Source organism: Myotis nattereri (genome assembly GCF_964212035.1).
Source record: "Myotis nattereri genome assembly, chromosome: X".
Lineage (NCBI taxonomy): Eukaryota > Metazoa > Chordata > Mammalia > Chiroptera > Vespertilionidae > Myotis > Myotis nattereri.
In genome coordinates, this window is record NC_138078.1 from 138,388,614 (window position 1) to 138,411,599 (window position 22,986).

The 22,986-nt window shown below is 47.1% G+C and overlaps 2 protein-coding genes across 4 annotated transcripts in view; one reads left to right on the forward strand and one right to left on the reverse strand.

The window, feature by feature from the left end:
- MTMR1 (myotubularin related protein 1) overlaps nucleotides 1-10,941 on the forward strand; it is a gene marked incomplete at its 5' end in the record, with an annotated part of 63,997 nt that extends 53,056 nt beyond the window's left edge. Inside the window, 3 exon segments of the mRNA XM_081081325.1 lie at nucleotides 2,643-2,756; nucleotides 4,147-4,323; nucleotides 8,515-10,941. Coding sequence (XP_080937451.1) covers nucleotides 2,643-2,756; nucleotides 4,147-4,323; nucleotides 8,515-8,676 — 453 coding nt within the window. The 3' untranslated portion in view covers nucleotides 8,677-10,941.
- A 1,169-nt stretch (nucleotides 10,942-12,110) lies between these two features.
- Nucleotides 12,111-22,986, reverse strand: part of CD99L2 (CD99 molecule like 2) — a 95,471-nt gene continuing 84,595 nt past the window's right edge. For 2 of the 3 annotated variants that reach the window (XM_081081324.1, XM_081081322.1), the window contains 5 exons: nucleotides 22,238-22,276; nucleotides 21,615-21,734; nucleotides 17,735-17,752; nucleotides 16,217-16,282; nucleotides 12,111-14,999 (listed from right to left, as the gene is read on the reverse strand). In XM_081081324.1, the coding sequence (XP_080937450.1) occupies nucleotides 14,935-14,999; nucleotides 16,217-16,282; nucleotides 17,735-17,752; nucleotides 21,615-21,734; nucleotides 22,238-22,276 (308 nt within the window). In that variant the 3' untranslated portion in view covers nucleotides 12,111-14,934. The remainder of the gene's footprint in view (nucleotides 15,000-16,216; nucleotides 16,283-17,734; nucleotides 17,753-21,614; nucleotides 21,735-22,237; nucleotides 22,277-22,986) is intronic. The other variant, XM_081081323.1, reaches the window with a different exon arrangement.

Here is a 22,986-nt window from a genome sequence, read left to right on the forward strand (position 1 = left end):
GTGCACGAATCTTGTGCACCGGGCCTCTAGTATCTCAATAAAAGTCTTGCTGTCCTGTTAGTAAACATATTTTTAAATGTTTGAAAAGAAAATAGATTTTTCCATTCCTATCCTTGATTTAATAAAACTTCAATAAACACAAATGTTATATATTTGCTTAAAATTAAACTTCATTGTTCTAATAATTTGTGAATAGGGCATAACTAAGATGCATAGTAAAAGACTGGGAAAGTGGACATATTATACACTTGGCCTTTTAAAAGCCATTTGGAATGTGAGGCCGTTGTCAGAGTTGTAAGGGGCAATCTTAAAGGCTCTGACAGAAGATTTATCAGTAGCTATTTTTAACATGTCAAACAGATTTAGTTGATCATTAATTTAGATAATCTGAGAACAAGAATGCTAAAAGGAACAACCACCACAGCTCCTAGAAGTTATTGAATAAATGGTATTCTGATGGGGTTTCTTAGAACAGAATTGTGTGTTTCTATAAGAGCAGTCCTTAAGATGGAGAGAAGTTGACCTTAATCCAAGGTAGCTGAGAAGAATTGGTTAAATTGGAGAATGGAATATCCTGGTGAGGAAAATAATTTCAGTTGGAGTTTGGACAGTCCTGACTAAGCTAAAAAATAAACTTGTCTATCAGTGACCCTGGTTGTCACTCTAGAGGTGACAGGATTAGTCATGATAGTGTGCCAACATCATTCTGAGTGGGGAATAGGTCTTTAAATTGACAAAAACATGCTGGGTAGTTCTATTTGGTTTTGCTCTAATTGGCTTTGTTTCATTCAGTAGATGATTAATATTTCACTATGTTTTTTGTGTGTTTTTGCTGTTCTTTTTATAATTTTAATTTTATTTTATTGGGGTGACATTAGTCAACATGAACATAGGTTACATGTGTGGATTACTAATTTACAAAATCTGTATATAGAACCATGTCCCCACCACCCAAAGTCAGATATTCTTTTGTCACCTCATATTAGGACCCTTTTCTTCCCCCTCCCCCCTCCCTCTGACAACCACCACACTGCTGTTTGTGTTCATAAGTTTCAGTTTTATATCCCACATACGAGTGAAATCATATAGTTCTTAGCTTTTTCTGTTTGACTTATTTCACTTCACATAATGTTCTCAGGGTCCATCCATGTTGTTGTAAATGATGCTGTTTCATCCTTTCTTATGGCCGTGTAGTACTCCATTGTGTATATATACCACATCCTCTTTATCCAGTCCTCTATCGTAGGGCACTTTGTTTTAAAATTAGAATTCTGGCACAGGGTAGGACCCCCCCCCCCCCGTACATGCCTGTTACTAGAATCATTATTATCATTTCCAGGTTGCCTTCTCGTAGCTACTAAATGCCAGCTACTAGTTAGAATCTCCTAGCAAAGGAATAGTCTTTGTTAGAATTCTCCAAAATCCCATTAAGAATTAGCTAAAACAGCCCTAGCTGATTTGGCTCAGTGGATAGAGCGTTGGCCTGGAGACTAAAGTGTCCCAGGTTCAATTCTGGTTGAGGGCACACACACGTGCCCAGGTTGGGTTGCAGGCTCGATCCCCAGTTGGGGGGCGTGCAGGAGGCAGTCAATCAATGATTCTCTCTCATCATTGATGTGTCTATCTCTTGCTCCCTCTCCCTTTTTCTCTGAAGTCAATAAAAATATATAGAAAAAAAATTAGCTAAAACAGTTGAGGTGATCATGTGATTTTCTTCCTCACTCTGTTAATATGGTGAATTTCACTAATTGATTTTTTTGTAACATTATTGATTTTCAAATGTTAAACCAACCTTTCCTTCCTGAAATCAACCCCACATGTATTGCTACCCTTTTTATGTATTGCCAGGTTCAATTGCTTATATATTGGTTTGCATTTGGTGGCGGGGGTGTGTGTGCAAGGCGTTTTCTCCATGGGAAGGTTTTAAATTATGAGTTGTTTTTTTAATACATATAGACTTTCCATTTTTCCTTGAGTCACTTCTGATATATGCTGTGCCTGTAATCCCTCCCCTCCCCCTTCTCCATGGCCCAGAATGTACCTCTAGGTGGAAACCTGAGACAATAGTAGGGCTCATCTCCCTGTTTCCTTTCTCTTGGGGGTCACAGTCCCATGCTGTCTGGTGCTAATTTCTGAAAACAGATGTTTCATATATCTTGTCCAGCTTTCTAGTTATTTCTGACAGAAGAGTGAATATGAACTTCTACCATCATGGAGAAATGGGAGCCCCTTGAGTTTTGTTTTGTTTTTTTTTAGATTTTTAATTGATTTTTAGAGAGAGGGGAAGGTAGTGGGGGAGAGAATCATGGATGTGAAAATGCAATATTGATCAGATACCTCCTGCACACCCCCTACCCCCCAGGGGGTTGAGCCCACAACTCAGGCATGTGCTCTGACCAGGAATCAAACCAGCAACCCATTGGTGCATGGGAGGATGCCCAACCAACTGAGCCACACCAGCCAGGGCTCCATAAGCTTTTTAGGCATTGAAGGTACAATTTTTATTGCTTCCAGTTCAGCCAGATCTATAAGCTTGGACTTGAAACTGTAGATAGTTATGTGTCAGCTGTCTTTTCACAAAAATATTGGTACCAATCTGTTTTAGACATTGACCTTTAACCTTATTTCCCTCTCCATTTAAGTTTCCTTCAGCGTTTGAATTTAATGAGCTATTCTTGATTACAATCTTGGATCACCTTTATAGCTGTCTCTTTGGGACTTTCTTGTGCAATTGTGAACAGCAGCGGTTCAAAGAGGTAAGTGCATTATATCCTGTCCATTGCTTTCCAAGTTGCTCAAGTGCCTTTCCCATTAAGTGCTACTGTAGAAGGGGGACTGAATGGAGAGGGACATAGGTGTAGCCCCCCCCCCGCTTTTTTTTTTTTGCTAAAATGTACTCTAAAAAAAACAGCTCTCTTGAGATATAAATTCACCCTTTAAGTGTACAGTTCAGTGGTTTTTAGTATAATGAGTGTGCAACCATCACCATTTTTCATAAAATTTTTGTCACCTTCAAAAGAAATCCTATACCATTAGCAATCACTTCCCATCAGTGTGTAGTAAGGGTCCAATGTCATTCTTTTGCATGTGGTTATCTAGTTATCCCATCACCATTTGTTGAGAAGACCATCATCTTTCCCCTATTTTCTTGGCACTCTTATTGAAAGTCAGTTGACTGTAAATGTGAGGATTTGTTTCTGTATTCTTTTCTATTCCATTGATCCACATTTATATCCATGCAATGCCACTACCACCTGTATTGATTACTGTACCTTCGTAATAAGTTTTCAAATTGGCAAATGTGAGACCTCCAAATTTGTTCTTTTTCAAAATTGTTTTGGCTATTCAGGGTCCCTTGAATTATGCTGGTGTTTCTCTTATAAAGTAATGAAAAGGTCCGAATTGAATTTTCTGAGTCTGGATAGCTTGTGAGGAAGTCAGCTGTCTTGGAAAGAGCAGAATGGTAGAAAATACTCTTGGCCTCATCATTTTCTTGTTTTTATTTTGTCACTGGGCTTGATCCATGATTAATATTTACCTGCCCCACCAGGATATCCTCATTCAGATGAGCAGTGTAAATGATAGCATTTATAAACATGAGCAATGTAAATGATTATAACATTTCTAAACCATGTACCACAAAATCAGGTGGTGGGGAGATATAATTTAATGATATATTGACCTCTCTATATAAAGCTTCTCCAGCCTGCAACCCTGGTGTGTTTTGCACAAGATAGCCATGGTTTCCCAATGAAAGGAATCTTATCTGTAAATTCTACCCACAGTCATTAATATTAAGAGTCAAAAAACAAACTGCAAACTGGAATTAAAAATGTATTTGCTATGGATGAGCCCCATCATTCCATGGCTGTTAGAAAGTTCTCATTCCGCCTTCACACAGATGCAGTTGCCAGATGTTAACTCAGCAATCCATTTTTCCAGGACAGTAATCAGTGTGTGTTTCCGTGTCATCCCTAGCATGAGGTGATGCATGACAGAGGGATGGGTGTGGGGCTTAGTAAATTGAATTCAAATAAAAAATTGAATTCATTTGTTATGCAAGTCCTTTTCTTTATGTAATACAAATTCTTAAGGATGTGAAGAAAAGCTGAATTTATTTCAATGTATTCCTTTTTTGTTTTTCAGGATATATATACGAAGACTATATCCTTATGGTCTTATATCAATAGTCAAATCGATGAATTTTCTAATCCCTTCTTTGTGAATTATGAAAACCACGTCTTATATCCTGTTGCTAGTATGAGTCATTTGGAATTATGGGTAAACTATTACGTGCGATGGAATCCACGAATGAGGCCTCAGGTATCTTTTTGTTTTTCTTCTTTTCAAAAGAGCATGTCTTTCTGTTCAAGTAAAGATGGTATTTCAGAAATGGGTGCATGCTAGGTGTAAGCACATTATACTGAAGGCCCTCTGCCCTTGACTATCAGGGTTCAACCCTTTACAGTCATGTTCCAGAAGGTTCCTTTCACAAACCAACCCAGATGCCATTTGCTGTGTTAGAGTTAAAAATCTTAGCACCTCTGTCTTATGCTGATGGTACATAGATGAAGTATTATTAGCTACCAAGTTTGACTCAGCTTTTACAGGAACTTGACTCAGAGGTGTTATGGGGGTAGCAGTACCAATTATGCAGGGTACCATATGGGGAGTCAGTGGAAGGGTATTTGAAAAATGCATCGTGGTTTGTTTCTAGATTCTAGTAGCACAGCAGAAAGGGGGCCTGTGCTGAGCTGCAGAACAGTGCCCCTTGAAGAAGGGGTAAAGTTTCCCTCTCCTGCCACACTTTTTCACTGATATTTTCTGAGATTAAAAAAATAGAGAACAGTGCACATCAAGACCAGGCAGCCCGGCTGTGGTCACCCTTGGTCTTCAGGGGCTGAGTTTGAGCTGTGGTTCAGACATTACCAGTTAGGGTCCCCATGGTGCTTCCCCAAACCTTTGCTCTACACAGTCCTGCCCCACCCTCAATCTCCTCCACATGGGTGGCCAGGGCATGGTTGGTGCTAGGTGGGGAACATACTGTTGGAGGCAGCCCTCACCTCCGTGGACAGGCTTTCTGCTGAAGTTGTTTATTAAAGTTAAATATTGTTAGGATTTCCTGGCAGTTCACCTGGAGTATGTTTCCAGGGCCTTGCTTAACAGCATCGCTTTTGTTGGCCACAGATACACAAATCTGCCTTTCCTCTCTGCCCTCTTCCTTCTCAATTCTTCCCTCATTCAGTGTCTTCAGTCTCTCCAGGCACATTTCATCTGTCTTAATCTGCTAGAGCTGCCATAGCAAAGTACCACAGACTGGGTGGCTCACACAATAAAAATGTGTTGTCTCCCACATCTGGAGGCTAGAAGGACAAGATGAATGGTGTCAGCTGGGTTGGTTCTTTCTGAGGCCCATGAGGGAATGATCTGCTCCAGGCCTATCTCCTTGTCTTGTAGATGGCCACCACCTTCCCTTTATGTGTGTTTGTGTCCAAATTTCCCCTTTTTATAAGAACACCAGTCATATTGGATTAGGGACAACTTTAATGATTTCACTTTGACTTGATCAACTCTATAAAAAACACTTCTCCAAATATAGTCACAACCTGTGGTATGGGGGTTAGAACTTTCACATATGAATGAGGGGATAGGATACGATTCCACCTATAACAATCCCAAGCCCCACTAACCTTGGGGAAGACTAAACTGTTCATTTCCCTTTTCAGTTGGCTTGGCACTTGAACTTCGAAGGTACTGTCACTTCACTAACCTTCCCACCCTACTGGAAAAGTCACTCACTGTAGACTTAGCTCCAGGTTCTGTTTGACAGGTGCAAATTGCTGCCCAAGGCACTGCTTTTCATCTCCTGACCAGCTCCCTTTTTCTCTCACACCACAGCCCAAGGTGCTCATCACTTGCTTCTTCTTTTCCTGTGTCATTCCATCTGTTCCACGAAGCTTTAGCTACAGAAACCCTTTCCAACTCTGGAACCTCTGAGTCAGCCATGCCACCCTTAAGACCTGAGGCCTATTTTCCAGAACTCCGTGATCAGGGCCCGCTCAGCCCAGTACTTGTCCTTCTGTCCAAGCAGGTCCTAGAACCAGGCCTCAGGTTCCCCTGCACCTGTGCCTCTGCCACCCCTCCTCCCAGGCTGATGGACTCCATGCCCCACAGGCTGCCGCTGAGTCACCCCCTACTCTGCCTCTCATGGTAGCAATAGCTGGTGGTCTCAGAACCTTCTTTAGAACCCTTCCCTTACTTGAAACTCCCCTCCATTTACTATATGAGGGCCCAGCTGCTGTTACTGTGTCTCATGCAGATTTCTAATGTGGTGCAAGGGACTACTAGCCGCTTCCTATGTTACAGCGCAGAGTAGCAAGGGAAGCACACATGTCCACACTGGTGTGAGGGGATCTCAGCACTAAGGCAGCCAGAGCACATTTCTACATACCAAACGGGTTCTGGGTTTAGTAGTGTGTGCTTTGAGTAGCAAAAATGCTAACTTCTAAGAGTTGTAAAGTATTTTATTGAAGAACATCTGAAGCTGGAGAGACAGTCTCAACTCTTTACTCCATGAAAACAAATAGTATACATTTAGTATACATTGGTCAGTGGTCAATGTTTTAAATACAGATTTTTTAATTTCACTTGTGGCCAGTAAGCCATTAGTAACTCATTTTAAATGTTCAGTAAAGTTTATCCCTGTACCAGCGAGCATCTGTCCTTAGCTCTGTGGCATCTGTGCAGAGTGCCATGATATCAGTTAGCAATCATCTGGCCTCCAGAAAGCTTCCTCACAAGCACAGTTCCAAAATCTGTTCTCCTTTCCTCTTTGGAGTGGCCTGCTCCTTGAGCCACTCATCCCCTAGTGGCCAAAGTCAGTCACACAAGGCCTCCTGGTGCAGCCAGTTATGGAAGGAAAGGCTGCCCCCAAGCAGCCAGGGCCAAATCCTATTTCTGGCGGTGATTGTCTCTGATGCCTGATGTGGGGCAAGGCCCTTAGCCTCGCTAAGACCTTGTGGGTGTACAAGTGTAAAATGAATTCCTACCTTGATGGGTGGTAGGGCTGGGCCTTGTTGCTCCCTTCTTCCTGCCAAAGTCAGGAGTTGGTTCTCGGCCTCTTCCGTGCTGGTCACCAAGCCACCGTGCTATGATGGGGGCACCTGGCTGCCCTCTTTTTCATCTCACTTCCTTTCTTCTCTGGCTCGCTCACTCACATCTCTGTCCCGCTTTCGTTTTCTGCCTGTCCCTCTCTTTCCCTCTCATCACTGTCACCCCCTTGTCTCTGTTTCTCTCTTCCTCTTTCTCTCATGTCTCTGCCCCTCCCTCTCGTCTGTCCCTTTCTCATCTGTTTCCCCCTTCTCTGATCTCTGACCCTCTCATCTGTCTTCCACCTTCCTTCTTTCTTCTAGTCAGGCTCATCATCATTGGCCTCCCTAATGGGACAGTTCAGTCTTTGGTGGAGGTAAATGATGAAATAGACAGGCCTGGTAGGAGTGGAGAGTCCAAAAGTGTCCCCCCACCCCCAGAGCATGTGCTATTTACACTGGTCCCTGTGGGCTGAAGCAAGCACGTGTGTGAAAAGGCTGGGGGAAGAGTACCCCAGGCAGAAGGGACAGCACATGCTTCCAATACCTGGAAGGTTCTGGAATGCTGGACCTGGTGAGAGGTGAGCAGGAGAGGCAGGCTGGGATCAGATTACACAGGGCCTTGAGGACAAGGCCAGGCTGTTACCCTTAGGGTGGCACGAAGAGGCCATTGCAGTGGTTCTCAACCTTCCTAATGCTGCGACCCTTTAATACAGTTTCTCATGTTGTGGTGACCCCCAACCATAAAATTATTTTCGTTGCTACTTCATAACTGTAATTTTGCTACCGTTATGAATTGTAATGTAAATATCTGATATGCAGGAAGTATTTTCATTGTTTGCGATCCACAGGTTGAGAACCGCTGCATTAGAGGGTGTTAAGTGGTTGTGCCTAGCTGTATGGAAGGAAGGAGGGAGGGAAGAGGCAGTGTCCCCAGGGGACTCCCCTCTGCTGGCACTGCCCTCTCCAGGGGCTTCTGCTAGCTCCTATTCCAATCAATGAAAATGAATGAAACTTCAAGTTGTAGAAAGTGCTGATTTAACAGAAGCATTTTTAGTCAGTAGAGCTATTTATAAAATTGTAAAAATTCAGAGGTAATGAAGGTATGTATGCATGCGAGGGGCAGAAGCCAGTAGCATTTTATGACCAGTCAGTACCTGTGGCCTTGCCTGATGCGCAGGTTGAGGTTTCACCTGAGCCTGCTTGTGTTCTCTGGGAATTTGGCCAAGCTGGCAGGGGAGTACAGGGTGACAAAAGCATCCCCACGGGGTTAGCTGGAACCTCTGGCTCCTGGGTAGAGAGTCCCTGTAGCTTAGCATGAGGACACATGGGCATCTTGGTTGTGAACTCATCCTGCAGTTAGAAGCATCTGCATGCTGAAAGTGCCCATGAGTGCCTAACGCAGCTGTGTCCTGCTTGCCCCCAGATGCCAATTCACCAAAATCTCAAGGAGCTGCTGGCTGTGAGGGCGGAGCTGCAGAAGAGGGTGGAGGACCTGCAGCGGGAGGTGGCCACTCGAGCCTCATCCCCATCTGAGCGGGGTTCCTCGCCTTCCCACTCAGTCACACCCGTCCACACCTCAGTCTGATGCTGCAGAGACAGTAGTTCCGGTGAGTCCAGCCATCAAGGCCATCCTGCGGCTCCACTGCTTTCCCAGGTGACTCAGGCAAGGGTCCTGCGACCTGTTCCGGCTATACATTGTGATCTTGTCTTTTAGGATTAGGCCCAGTGCCCTCCACATCTGGACAGCACTTCTAACCAGCGACCCTGTGTGTGGCTAGGTGCCAGCTCCCACTGTCGTCTATACTTTTTTGTTTTCTGAACATCCCATTTCCCTCCTGTTGGGTTTCTCAGGGGTGGCTGTCTGTCCCATTGACCCTGTGACTGGCCCAGGCGCTTGGGAGAAGCCATAGTGAATGGAACATAGTGCTTAGGTTCAAGAAAGTCTCATAGCATTTCTTTCCTTCATTAAAACAAACACCATTTACTTAGAGACCATGTTGCCAGCCCCGGGCTTCTTTCAGCTCCTTGCTACAACTTGACTGTTTTAAAGTTAACTATTTTGGGGAAAAAACAGACCATTGCCCTCTGTTCTAGAGTTCTTGCAAGGGGGCCCCTATACCAATTACTGCTGTGTACATGTAAGGTATTTTTTAAAAAGAGAAATATGCATTTATTTTCCTATGTCCTTTTTTATGTTTATACTAGTCACCCCAGGAGGTATCTGCTAACTGGACTGTGAGAAATTCTTTTCAAAAACAGCTCATGATAACTTTTATGTGGTACATTTAAAACGCGACTTGAATACTGTTGTTTAAAAGGCATTGTGTTCTAGCCTCACCTAACTTTGGTACTTGCCTCCTGAGGTGGCCTAGGCCACTGATGGCAATAGCAGCAGTTTCCCTGAGGTGGCCTAGGCCACTGATGGCAATAGCAGCAGTTTCCCTCGGGATGACTTTGCAGAGGGGGAGGACTCTGGCAGCTCTGCGCTGGCCTCCCCGTGGGCTCCTTCACAGAGCTGTCCATAGCTCCTGGCCTGTCTGACCTTGCAGCCTCCTGCTTCTGAGTCCGCTCTCACCTGTTATCTGCCTGTCTGAAGATCTCTTTAATTCAGTTTATTCATATGACTTCATGTCAGTATTTTAAAGCAACCACTGAGCTGTGGCTTCAGTTGCCAAAAGCATAACACGCACTTCCCTGGGTTTTCTCATCTCAGAGCCAACCTTCTCCGGCCAGGCCTCTCTTCCCAGGTTTGAGCCTTCCCTCCTGAATTTGGGTTCTGGGACTCTGTCATTGTGGGCAGGAACTAATTTACCATCAGCTGGTCCATCCACTAGTGCTAGAGCTGAGTTCCTCTGTGTGGTGTCACAGAATCTTGTACCCGCTCCAGCAGGCCAAACCCTCCCCCTGCCCTGCCCATTTCTGCCAATCACTGGGACCCCCATCACTGCAGGAGTTAAGCTTGCCTTTGGAGTCAGGGAGCCTCAGAAGCCCATAGGGTTAGAGCTGAGTACAACTGCATTGGAATATCTAGTTTGTTTAATTAGTGGACGCCATGCACAGTCTTACATATTGACCTTATTTTTGAAAATATATTCTTAAAAAAGATTTTTTTACAAATAGTTAAGAGAATAGATGTTTTTTCAACTTGGAACTTTCTGATTCTTAAAGAAAATTATCTGGTACTTGTAAGGTATCAGAAGTACTTCTTCCAAGTAATTTGATTACCTAAAATGAATTCTCCATTTTTATCAGCTGGGGATTTGTTTCTAAATCATAGTTCAATTTATATTAGCTTTTTATTTATGCTCCCAACATACCTGAAAGCTTATTTACAAATGGATGAACTGGATTAATTCATTGATACACTGTTTTCTTCCTAAATGGAGACATTCCCTTTTTTTGTTCCCTACAAATATCCTTTAATCCCCAGCTGCACTAAGACTATTAAACTTGGTGGGGACTGGATGAGGCTTCTGACAGAACCAGAGCAGCAGAGTGGGCTTATTCTTGCCCAGGTCAGCTAGCGTGGTGCTGGGCAGGGTGGGGGCCTAGGCTGGGCTGTCGCACCCTCCTCTGCATGTGGGGCCCTAGGAGGAGCCCTTGAAACTCCCATTCGATTTGAAAGCAGCAATCGAGATCATTCTCCTTTATATGTTCCTAGCACAAAACTATTTCTAAAATAATTTGAAGTATAGTTTTGTTACCTAAGCAGTTCTTTTTTTCGGTTTTATTTAAGTGTACTAGAATGTAAAACCTTTACGGTGCAGATTTTTAAAACTGGTACAGTATCGTATTTGCCTCACCTGATGCACTATATTACAATCTGTAATTAAAATGATAATATCTTTGCTCTGTGGTTTCTTTTTTTTAAGTGTTTGGGTAGATTTTCCCCCCCTCGGGGGAAATTAGTAATGGTAAACATTCAATCCATGTTATTTTATTATGTGCCTTTAAATAACTGAATTCATTTACTAAATCATAAATGCAATTTATCTTAAGTCTTCAGTGTTTTGGCTGAAATGGGTAAGTACTGTGATTTAAAAATCTGAAATGCCTCTTGACCTTAACCTTGAAAAAATGTTAAGGACAAAGGAAAGGACTGGAGACACCTGAGAACCAGATGCAGCTCTGAGGAGTCAGAGCTGTCTTTCCAGGCCATGAGTCCTGGAGCCTAAAACTGGGTGCACTTCTGAGAAGCCCCAGAGTCCCCACCCCAAGTCTACATAAGGAATGCTGGCCTTCTGGAGGGCTGTAAGGGCTTGGATGAAACCATGGTACCCCTGAGGCTCACCCTTCTTAAAAAGTCCTCGATCCCTGTCCCTCTCCATGGAGCAGTCACTGTAGCTGTAGTCCTCAGCAGTGACAGCTGAGTGGCAATGCTGGGAGGGCCACTGTGTGAGACCCCAGTTGGCCATGCAGAACCTCTGCACTGAAAAGTCACTGGGTGGGTTTGGGTTTGAAGACTTAGTGCTGTTTTACTACTAGAACAAAAATGTCACCCACCTCAATGTGGAAGCTCTCCTAGTGTCCACCGGATCTTGCTCATGCTGAAATGTCAGGCTGTCTTTTCACTCTGTAAGCCAAGCTGTGGGGTCATGACAAGAGCACACTTTATCCCAAATAGGCCATACCACACAGAGCAGCAATGAGTGATGGGGTGCAGGGCCCTCCTCCTTGCTCAGTTTCTCTGGCTGAAACCACTGCACAGACCTCACAGCCACCCTCAATATTGCCTTTCATTGAAGAAGGCAAAGCAGTGGGCTTGGGAGTCAGGAGTCTGGAGCCTTTGCCCTCCCGCCACCCCTTGCCCCTCACACACCCTGGAACATCAGGCACGTCACTGTACAGCTCTAGGCCTTAGCTTCTTATACCCTGAGTGGGGCCACCCCTAACCTACCTCTCTCCTTCCAAAGAAATACCTTTGGCTGGGGAGGGTGTGGAGGAGGTCAGCTCCATATCATAATTAGGGGGAAAAAACAGCATCACCTGACAAAGGAAGTGTCTTGAACGCCACCACAATGCAATGATCTCTTAGGTTCCATTTTGTTTAATGTAAAGACGAGACAGTTTACAATTCACTCTTAAATACAAGCACATAAAAAGTACTGGGGTCTTGATCAGTCTCTATTTCTTCTTCCTCAGAGAACTGATACTAACTCCCAACCCAAGTAGCCAAGGCAGTGGCCTGGCACTGTTCTATGGGTCTGACCTGAGAGGGTATTCCACCCCACAAAACTGCCATGTCTCCTTCCTCCACGTGCTGTTAATAACACTGAGCCAGCTCTGCCCCCACCCCCACCCCCGCTGCCCAACCTGCCCACCACGTTAAGCTGATACAGATTGGCTCTTTTCAACTGGCCCTTCTAATTCACTCACTTTATCTCCCTTATCATCTGAGAGAAGCCCACACCAGCCAATGCAATTTTCAGATAATCACATAGTTACAAAAGCCCCATAGGCTTCTGCAGGTATCAGTACTCCACCTGGGTTGACAGCTCTGCAAATGGGTGGCTGAGTGACTTTCCAGGCTTGGCCAGCCACTAGCAGCAGGTTTGAGCACTCATTCTGCAGAAGGCACCCCGAGAGCTAGGGAGGAACAAAATGGGTTTGGCAACTGAAGTCAGTGCTGCTCAGAATGTGGCTTTACAGAGCGTGTTGACTTCTCATCCCAGATGGAGGGGTGCAGGTTCTTTGCCATCACAAGCCTCAGGTTAAAGCTAAGGGGAGAAACCCAACTAATTCCAGTGCCAATCCTCGCCATGCCAGGGGCCACACAGGCCACATCACTCCTCATCCTACTCACTGCTGTGACTGACTTCTCTATAAAATGTCCACAGTTCCCAGCATGTGATTAAATACGCTGGCCCTTTTTTCCCCATTAAAGGCCTCAGGAGGGCCTTGGTGCTCAGACATCCTAACACAATCCCTCTCTGACTCCTGTCCTTAGGACACTGGCTGTCCCTGGGTCCTGAGGTCAACCTATCTACGTAGCAACAAGCCATAGATGCAAAAATCCTTCATAGCTGCCTCCAGCCCAGCACTGGCCAGGGATTCAGGCCATCAGTTCTTGTCATTGTTGGGATGGGGAAGCCGAGCAAAGTTGACAACAATCTGGCTAGTGAGGGCTGGGAGGTGTTAGAAACAGGCATACCTTGCAAGCACTGCCTCCCCTGCTCAATCTCTTGGAACATGGGGAGGCCACATTTTCCTTCCTCCAGTGTCCTCAGTGCTCCACGCCCCCTCAAAGACACATACCCCTGGCCTGACTGGGAGGTACCTCCACACAGAAGGCATTTTAGGACCTGCAGGCCTGCATTGGGAATGGATCCGAAGGGCAGCACTGAGCCACACAATCCAACTGGACTGATTACCATCACACAATGGAGTATGTTTTTAAAACAAGTGCATAAATGAACACATGAGGCATGCATTAGATAACCTATGGGGTCTGTTCAGATTTCAACTGTTTCCTTAAGTTGGAGTAGGCTCTCCCAGCTCAGTAGACAAGGAGCTAACACAGAGCCTGGGAGACTGGTGGGGCCTCCTGTGCAGGGCAGAGGCACATGGACTTGTGTAAATAGGAGCCTATCTTCCTGCTGACCTTCGTTATGTTCTCAGGGATTGACTTTTGACGCTCCAAACTTATTATCAGTAGACAGTGACTCTATACTCTAGCTCAGCCTCTGACAGCAGAGCTCCCAGAAACAGGACCACATGTGGGCCAAAGAGAACATTCCAGGAAGTCAGCTCTGCTCCAGCCCCAATAAGATAGTGCCAGGTCAAGTGAGGAGCCAGTCCCTGGGTTCTGGTGTTTCCCACAGTGAGCAGGCCCCCAGTGCTCATCATCAACAGGCCAGACAGTATATCTATAAACTTGCCAAGGCAGGCATACGTCACTAAACCAAGCAAACATCCCTTCCCTCTTCTCCCCTCCCCTCCCCTTCCCCTCAAATATATTTCTAAGCAAACAACAAGCATGCTTCTGGCTTTGATACTCATTCTTGATGTCTGTATCTTTTGCTACCAAATAAGAACACAAGAGGAAGGGGGATGAATTCATTTCTAGTACATAAATGATTCCTAAAAACTAATCATGTCAGCCTGGAGACCACATCCAGTCCCCTATGGAATCAGATGGGAATTAGACTTGAGAGTCACAGCTTGTACTTGTCTAGAAAATTCCTAAACTCTGAGGGCAGGACTAGCATGGCATGCATTTTTGCAATTAAATAAATGTAAAATGTAAAGTCTCCACATGGACCAGCTCTCTGGAAGCCCAGCAGTGAGTGTCAAAGCTGGAATTGGAAAGGACAGAAATGACTCCCCACCTCCACCCTGGGTGTCGTGTGTGCCCAGTGTTACCTGGTGTTCACTAATTCGTTCCTTGCAGGGGCTCTAAGCACCGTATGTTAGCTGGGCCCCCTGATTGTTCTCTGAGGTCACACTAGGGCTGCCTTTTGGCAGAAACCTGCCAGTGGGTCAGGAACCACACTACCCTGTGGTCAGTATCTTGTCCCCTAAGCACAAGTGTCCTCTTGGCCTCCCTCAGCTTGGTCCCCCTCCCCAGCTCACTAAGGCCTGGGATTGTCTAGTTTCGGGGAGTGGGTGACCCAGCAGCTCCCACGGCTGGATTTCAGGGTATCTGTGGCAGGGAGGGCACCACCATCCTGTCTGCAGGGCACAGAAACCAAACTCACAAACACCAAGAGCTCATCCAGAAAACTTAAGAACAACGAGAAGCCAATGATATCAAAGGAACAGTACAGCAGCTGCGGGTCCAAATGAAATAAGGATCTTGGTCCTCAGTGGCAAGACCACTGTGAGCGGCTGCTGCAAGGGACCCTCAGATCCGAGGCGGCTGGGGCTGCAGTGGCTCCGCGGACTGTGGTGGCAGTTCTAAGCATTTCACTGGGAAGAGAAAACACCCGTTAGAAGGGATTCATTTCCACGCTGCACAGAAGGTGCAAATACACAATTCAGCCCCTGCTGGACACAGCGAGCTGGTTCCCTGTCTGTCCTGTTCAGGGGCTGGGGCAGCACAGCCCCTCCTGGCCAAACTCCCCTCTAGTGCCCACTCTGTCCCCAGTCAGGGCAACCCATTTCCTCATCTGTAACGGGAATGCTTCTGATGGGGTTGCTGGGCGGATTTTAAATAAAGCACTCGACACAGTACCTGGTCTACAGAACGTGCTCACACAATGTTGGCTAAGAGTTTTAAAAATGCTTATAGTGAATGCTGCTGTCGAGCCAGTTTTCCCATGTTTTAAGTCAGGGCTCTTTAATCCATTCAGTGCAGTACTGTCAAGTACCCATCCTAAGCAAGGGCATGGGGCACGCTGTGCACCCCCACTGCTGCTGCCCTCTAATATAGCCACAAGATGCCTACCCAGCCTCTACTGAGGAAAACAGCCTTTCCTGACCACCCCACTCAAATTCTAGAGCCACAGGTGGTATCTACCCTGAGAAATTGGCCCTCTAGGCCAGCAGCTTGACCTTATGCAGCCTCCATTGCTGATGGCTCCTGCACCCAGAAAGGGCTTCATGACCATGAAGGAGACAGGGAAGGAGGGAAGGAGGGAGGGAGAGGGGGGAAAGGAGGGTAGAGGGAGAAAGGGAGGAAATGAGGGAGGGGGAGGGAAAAAGGGAGGGAGAGAGGGAGGGAGGAAGGGAGGGAGGGAGGAAGGGAGGGAGACGGGTTCCAATAATAGGGTCTATGTTTTAACAAAGTTCCCTCTTGCCTTTGGCAATTTTCAAATTGAAAGTTTATGTGTCTAGGGTAAAATATTCCCCAGGGCTCTATGAGAATTTGTCTGGAGTCATCTATTTTCATTGTAGGGAGTACAGGGGCCTGGGGCTCATGCTCAGATAACTCAGGAGCACAGCCCGAGCCCCAATAGTGCACCGAAGTCCTCAACACAGCATCAGCTGGCCCTGGCTGTGGTCCCACTCTCCCTGATGGCCATCTGATCAGGGGCTGAGTGCAGGGACCTCTAGGCCACTGCAGCCCTTGTTCTGCCTGGATATTCTAGAAACAGACACCTCTGCACTTCCTGCTTCCCTAGCACAGTGCTGGGCTCACCAACTAGGGGACCTTTGGCAAGGGACACTGACCAAAAAGTCTTTACCTTGAGGTTCTTCACACACAACAGCTTCTAGGTTCTCTCCCTTCACGTAGTCTGCATTGAGACCCTCTGCAAAGGGCAAAGGGCAGAGTTAGCAACTGAACCAAAGGGTCTCCCACCATGATCAAGCACTCCCGTCTAAGTCCTCCAACTCCCTTCACAGACTCGGACCCTGCACCCTGAGCCACATACATGTCTTCATCTAGGCAGAGTGGCTGGCTGGGAGTGTGCTGCCTGCCCAATTCTCATCATCATCCTCAGAAATGATATCACATGGCAAAGGCCCCTGACAAACCCCGTCCGCATAGGGCAGGTGGCACCGCATGTAGATTGTGGGCCAGACAGCAGCTCCGCTCAGCAGAGGGGGCACCCAATAGCAGGGCTCAGTGTCACCCATGGGTCCATATGCTGGGCCAGGGGCCAGGAAGGCAGAGAGGGAGCCAAGCACTGCATGAGTAACCGATGGATGCTGAGTAGAGGGGCAGATAGCTGAGTGGAGCTCACTTTGGAGATGCCTGCAAAGCCTCCTGCTAGTGTACAGCCTTCCCGGCAACACCTGCATGGAGAGGCCAACCAGATCCTCTAGGCAGTGGGAATGGCACTGGCCCTGCCACATACAGGTGCTAGGGCCCAGCAACAGCTTCTCTGGTCTAGTTATTTGGCTTTCTCCCACCTACTTTCGAGAGGGACTTGGGGACTCTACAAAGCATGCTCTGCATGCCAGCGCTCTGGCCACTGAGCAGCACCATGCTGGACATAAGGGCCATTACTCAGGACCCAGAGTGGACCCAACCCCTGCTGCCTGAGGAGAGTCAAGAGCCCCTGTCTTATCCTTAGATGGGCAAGAGACTGGAAATCTCATCAGAGCTCTGGGCCTGCAGGAACACTGGATCATGGTTACAACCAACCAACCAAATGAGTAGGCACCAGTGTAAGTCACTCCACCCTCCTAGGCTGCATTCAGGCTCCTTGCCTAGAAAAGTATGCCTGTATGCCCTGATGCTTGCTGGCTCAAGGCGATACCAGATGGGTCCAGTAAAAATGTGGGCATCTGTCAGCAGGTGTGGCTAGCCCCCATATGGGACAGGGTAGGTGATGGAGCTGGGAAAAGCTATCCCCAGCTGATGGGCAGGGGATGGGAGACTCCTTGACCTCTGATCACTGTCCAGCTGCCACCCTGGCATGCACTGCACTGGCTTTTACCTGTGGGCAGCCATCTGGTTTGCTCCTCAGGGATGACCACCAGGGGGCATCTGAATCCTACATAGGACCTTCACTCCCTCCCACACATCCCTGAACCCAGCCTAGGGACAGAAAGTCTGGCAGGTGGCACCCTCCCGTGTGTATCAGGGAAAGCTAAAGATGATGTGGTTGCAGCCAAGTTGGAAAGTGCCAAGGAAGAGCGGTGGAGAGCGGTGAGAAGGAGCAAGAGCAGCAGGATGGTGGGGGGAGGGGGGAAGACAATGAGGCATTGAGGCCAAAGCAGAAGAGAAAAACAAGTAAGTCAAAGTACATTGTTACCTTGACCTTCTGCTGCATCTGAAGGCAAGACACAAAACTTAGGACCCTGGAGCAAGAACTCAGCCCCCGGCAACAAAGCACACGGGCTTTTGGTGAAACACGCTGGCCCTTGGCACTGAAGGCAGAGACGGGAAGCAAAAGGTCCCCAAAACCTGAGCCCTTTTGATGGCAGAAAAGGCTGGAAGCCCCTGAGGGCCACATTGGGGAGAGACCCTCCTAGTAGCCACACACCATCCCTTGGGGGGCTTGCTGGTGCACCCCGTGCAGAGTGGTTTCTGCTCTGCTTTTCCTGACCTCCACGCAGTGATAGTTGAGGCCACCCTGGGCAGGAAGTCCCAGCCCCCAGCTTCACAGTGGTTTTAGCCACCCCACATCCATGGGATTCCTTCTGATTCCCACCCAGTGTAGGTACCAGGTACATAACACATGAAGCACACACAGTCTTCCCACAGGCTGACAGTCCAGAGAGTGAACAGGGAAGCAGTCACAGATGCAGAAACAAACCACCAAGCCCAATCCTTCCTCATGATCTCCATACCAGTCAGCAGGGGGCGCTGTGGGCACATCCAGGAGAGACATCTAGTCAGGGCCATCAGGCTGGGAGGGTCGGAAGGCTTCCTGGGAAGGTAACCCAGGCCCAAAGAATGAGAAAGGCTAAGTGAAGAGGGGACAGCAAGAGAGGATGCTGGAGGCCCCAAGGCACACTCAAGGAAGTGAGTATGGCTATGGAGAAAACCTTATGGGGCCATGGCTGCAAGGGTGGGGAGGGGAGCGAAAGGGCAGGGTTGTGGTTTGAGTGGAACAAACCACAGAATGACAAGCTCAGGGGCTCAGCCATGACCTGGGAGGAGTGGGTAACATGGGAGGTCCTGGCAGAGCTGGTTCTGTGCATTTTTAAGCAGGTCCTTCTGGCTGCTCCGTGCAGGGGGAAGTGTGTGGAACACTGGGGCAGGCAGGAGGCTGATGGAACCATCCAGATAGAGGACTAGGAGACCTGGCCCTGGAAAGGCATGGGCCATGGTGGTGGTGTGACCCCAGAGCAGGGGGCACAAGCCCCAGGATTGGTAAACCATGGATGCGGCATGAGGAGACAGGAGGATCCAGGAGGACTGGTGGAATCTGTGAGAGGGGCCACAAGGATGGGGTGGACGCAACTTAAAAACTCTGAAGAGAAATGTGGTAGTACAGGGAGTGGATACAAAAGCAAAAAAGGTCCTTTTCAAAACTGGGGGATACTTCACACTTGGCTCCCTTCTGTGTAAATTGGGGGTGATGTTAGCACTTGCACAAGTGTCCAGTAAAGGGATTCAGGACAATGTAGGTTAAGCAATGATAATGACATCATTAACAGACTGAAGGGGGGAAAAAACAGGGCCAAAGATGAGGGTCCACTCATACAGGAGCCAGAGGGTGTAGTCTGAAGTCTGTGGCAGGGAGGGAAGCCTTCCTTTAGACTGAATGGGGGTTGGGGAGAGGCCTATTGGCTCCCACTCAGGGATCTGTGAGGCCAGTGGGTTCCATGAACTTCTTTGGAGCTATCATAGTCCTACAAGCCCACTTGCTTCCCTCGCCTATGCCACCCTGCCAGCAGGCTCACCCCCACTGCCTGGCCCAGCAATACCCTCACCTCGAGGCTACCCCCCAGAAAGGTCACATCCATGCCCTCCAGCTTTGTTGCCACATAACTTTCAGCTGTCATTAACACTCCCTCTTTTGGGTTTATTCTTTCCCAAATATCATATAAATTGCTCAGTTCTACACACCAAGTCCTTCATGTGTTCACATTTTACTTGGCTTCCCTGATAATCCAATTTGAAAAGCTCATATCTGTCTGTTTTATGTGAAAATAATGTATTTTCATTTCACCTTAGTACCCCCACAGAGACAAACAGATACAACCCAGACATCTCTTTTTTAGTTTGGAAATCAACCTTTTTTCTCCTCCCTGTTTCTACCTACTGGTACCCCTTCTGGATTCATGGCTTCCCATCTGGAGTAAGTTCCTTCAAGGACTGTCTGTGCCTCTGTTCATCTATGAGATGAGGGTGTACGTCATTCCTAATCGGTGGGGCTGTGGGAGTTCTTACTCTTTGGGTAATGATGCTGTACTGGAGTCTATGGTGGCCCCCAAAAAGGTATGTCCTGGAACCTGTAAATGTGACCTTATTTGGAAAAGGGTCTTTGCAGAAGTGATCAAGTTAAGGATCTTGAGATGAGATCAGGCTGGATTATCCAGGTGGACCCTCCATTTAATGACAAGTGTCTGTATAAGAGACAAAATAGGAGAATCAGACACAGAGGGAAAGGCCATGTGAAGACAGAGGCAGAGACTGAAGTGATGCAACCATATACCATGGGACATCTAGGGCCACCAGAACCTGGAAGAGGCAAGAAAGGATCATTTCCTAGAGCTCCCAGAAGAAACCAACCCTGCTGACACCTTGATCTTGGACTTCTGGCCTCCAGAACTGGCAGAGAATAGATTTCTGTTGTTTTAAGCCAGTCCGTTTCTTTTATTTTATGCTGGGACAAAGGAAAGCTCTAAGGACAATCCAGCCTCCAGGTTTGCACTCCTGACTCTTCCTTGTTCACACCACTCTACAGCCAAGCTACGCAATTCCTGGTGAGGTGACAGTATCTCCAGCAGGGAGACCATGAACAGTTGCACAGGTTGTGTACTGAGATGTGAATGGTGCCCCCAGAGTACTGTGCGCAGTCTGTGCAGCTGTATGTGGTGGCCCTGGTCAAGAATGTTGTATAAGAGTAAAAGAAGCAAATATGATGGCCAGATGAAAAGCAGTTGGAGATTTCAGCAATATCCACATTCAAAACATTCTGGGACTTGGGTTAATTTTCTGGGGAGCTCAGCTCCCAGCTAGAATTAAGGGCAGAGTCCTAGAGCAAGGGTAAGAGAAGCCTCATAGGGGATAATCCTAAATTTAGGAAAGAGGAAATCTACTGCTGAGTCAGATACTGTCCCTTGAACTAAAAATCACCAGTCTTAGGGATACGCTCTTAGCAAACAGTGACACATCAAAGCTGTGCTTATAAAACCAACAAGTGTGGTTTTTCTGCCCCCGCCCAACAGCATTCCCACGGGTACCTGACAGCTTCCAAGATAGAATTCCATTTGTACCACATCTTATAGAAAACCATGGCATAAAACAGATGCATCCTAGCTTTCACAAATCTAGCATGTAAAGGAAGGGGCAAAACTACATTTAGTTTCTCTCTTGCATTCCTACTCCTTTAAAACAATTCACAATTCCACGTATTTTAAGATGTTCTGGCTCACACAGGGAGGAGCAGGGACACCAGGGCAGTGACTTCTTGGGATCTGAAAGGAAGGGAAAGGTTGCCAGAATGAGTGGTCCCCAGAGACTGCTGCCTTCTGCTCTGGAGAAAAATGACACCAGAAGAGGGAGCTGTTGACCCCAGAGCCTCTGACGCTCCCAAATTCCTTTGGGTGAAATCTGAGGCCATACAGACATCCCAGGGTCTCTCCTGTTCTATGACAAGGAAACATCACAATGGCCACTGGGCTCTGCCCCCACAGAAATCTGGCTTCTAGAAACTGGAATCCTGGAAGACCAAGGTCAATGTGTCCAGCCCCATCCTCTCTTCTAGGCTGGTTTACACTTCAGTTTGGCCTAGACCTGTCCTCCAGGATTTCCAAAACTGCAACTCCCCCGCCCCACCCCCAGGAAGTCTTCTCTGGAGTTGCTCTCAGGCAGGCTGTGGAATAGACCAGAATCTCAACTTGCTCATGTTTCTTCCCCTTTCCCTCAAAAGGCCTTAACCATTTGTTCACATCCAGGATTGGGGGGAATGCAATTGCTGCGGGCACAGCCACAAGCAGCTACAAGGCAGATCCACTTACGCTGGATGCGGAAGCAGAACTTCTTCTGCTGGTAGGAGATGTAGCTGGTAACGGCGCCAATCAGGGCCATGGCCAGGGCACTGGCCACACCGGCAATGGTGCCAGTCTCTGGTGACATTCCTGGGTAAAGGTGAGGGTGGGAGAAAGAAGACTCAAGGTCAAGCTAACTGTACCACAAGAATTGGCTCAGACACTGACCTAAGTTTGTTCTAATGCTCAGGACCTCTGAGCCAGTGTTGAGAGGCCCAGCCATTTGTATCAAAAGGGTTCAAGTGACATAGTGCCCCCTTGGACTTGCCAAATGCTTCTCATTTTCCATAAGGATTTCCATTTTGAGAAGCTTAAAAGGTGGACATGGAAATGGCGCAGTCCCTCCCTATTTAACTCAGTTCCAGTTAGGTCTCTGGGTCTCATGCCAGCGAGGTTCCCATGGGATGACCTCCCTGGGGATCCATGTTTTCATGATTCATTCCTTTAAATGACTTTGTCCCTCTGCTGTTGGCCTCACAGTTCTTTAGCAGAAACATTCAGGGGAAGGTCTGGAAGGCCAACTCTGCGATCAGAGTGGGCCAGCACTATGTCTCCTTGTGGTTTCCAACAGAAATCTTGGGACTCAAACTCACCAGCTTCAGAGTCATCATTGTTGCCATATCGGCCATCACCTAGAGAAAGGACAAAAGCACATAGTGTCCGCCGTGAGTCTGTGACCATTCAGCTCGGGGTTAGGAGAAACAGTCCCTTTCCAATTCCCTGACCCTTCTTATTACCCCCTGCACAGGCTCCAGCCAGTAAACCTCCCAAATGAAGCAGGACTCGCAAAGCCCAGGCTTCCAGGTAAGAATTTTTATTTTCAAAATGATAGCAACTATGCATTGAGCATTTGTTATATCCCACCCAGATCCTAATGCACAGTACTCCATTGAATTTCCTTGCAATCAAATGGGGCAGATGATCCCCATCTTACAGAAGAGAGAGCAGAAGCTAAAGGACTTGCCAACAGGTGGCTGAGCTGGGCTCATGCCAGGTGAGCCTGACTCTGAATGACAACAGTATGTGTGTCCCATGTATCTACTATGGTAAGAAGTATTTATTCTTTATCTGAAGTGTATATAAAACTTTGTTTTAAAGAAGATAAAAGGCTAGCATAAATATTCATAATCCCACCAGCCAGTGAGATTTACGGTTAATATTTTCAATTTACTTTCTTCCTGTGCCTAGTACTTTATCTGCTTTTCTTCACATCCAGATGTTTCTGTTCATGTAACTTAGGTAAAATACAGCATCCTTATGAGATGCTACAGGATTAAATCATAAGAGTTTTTAAGGGCTTCCACTTCCAGCTTGGCATAGATTTGGAGTTGTTCTTGGAACA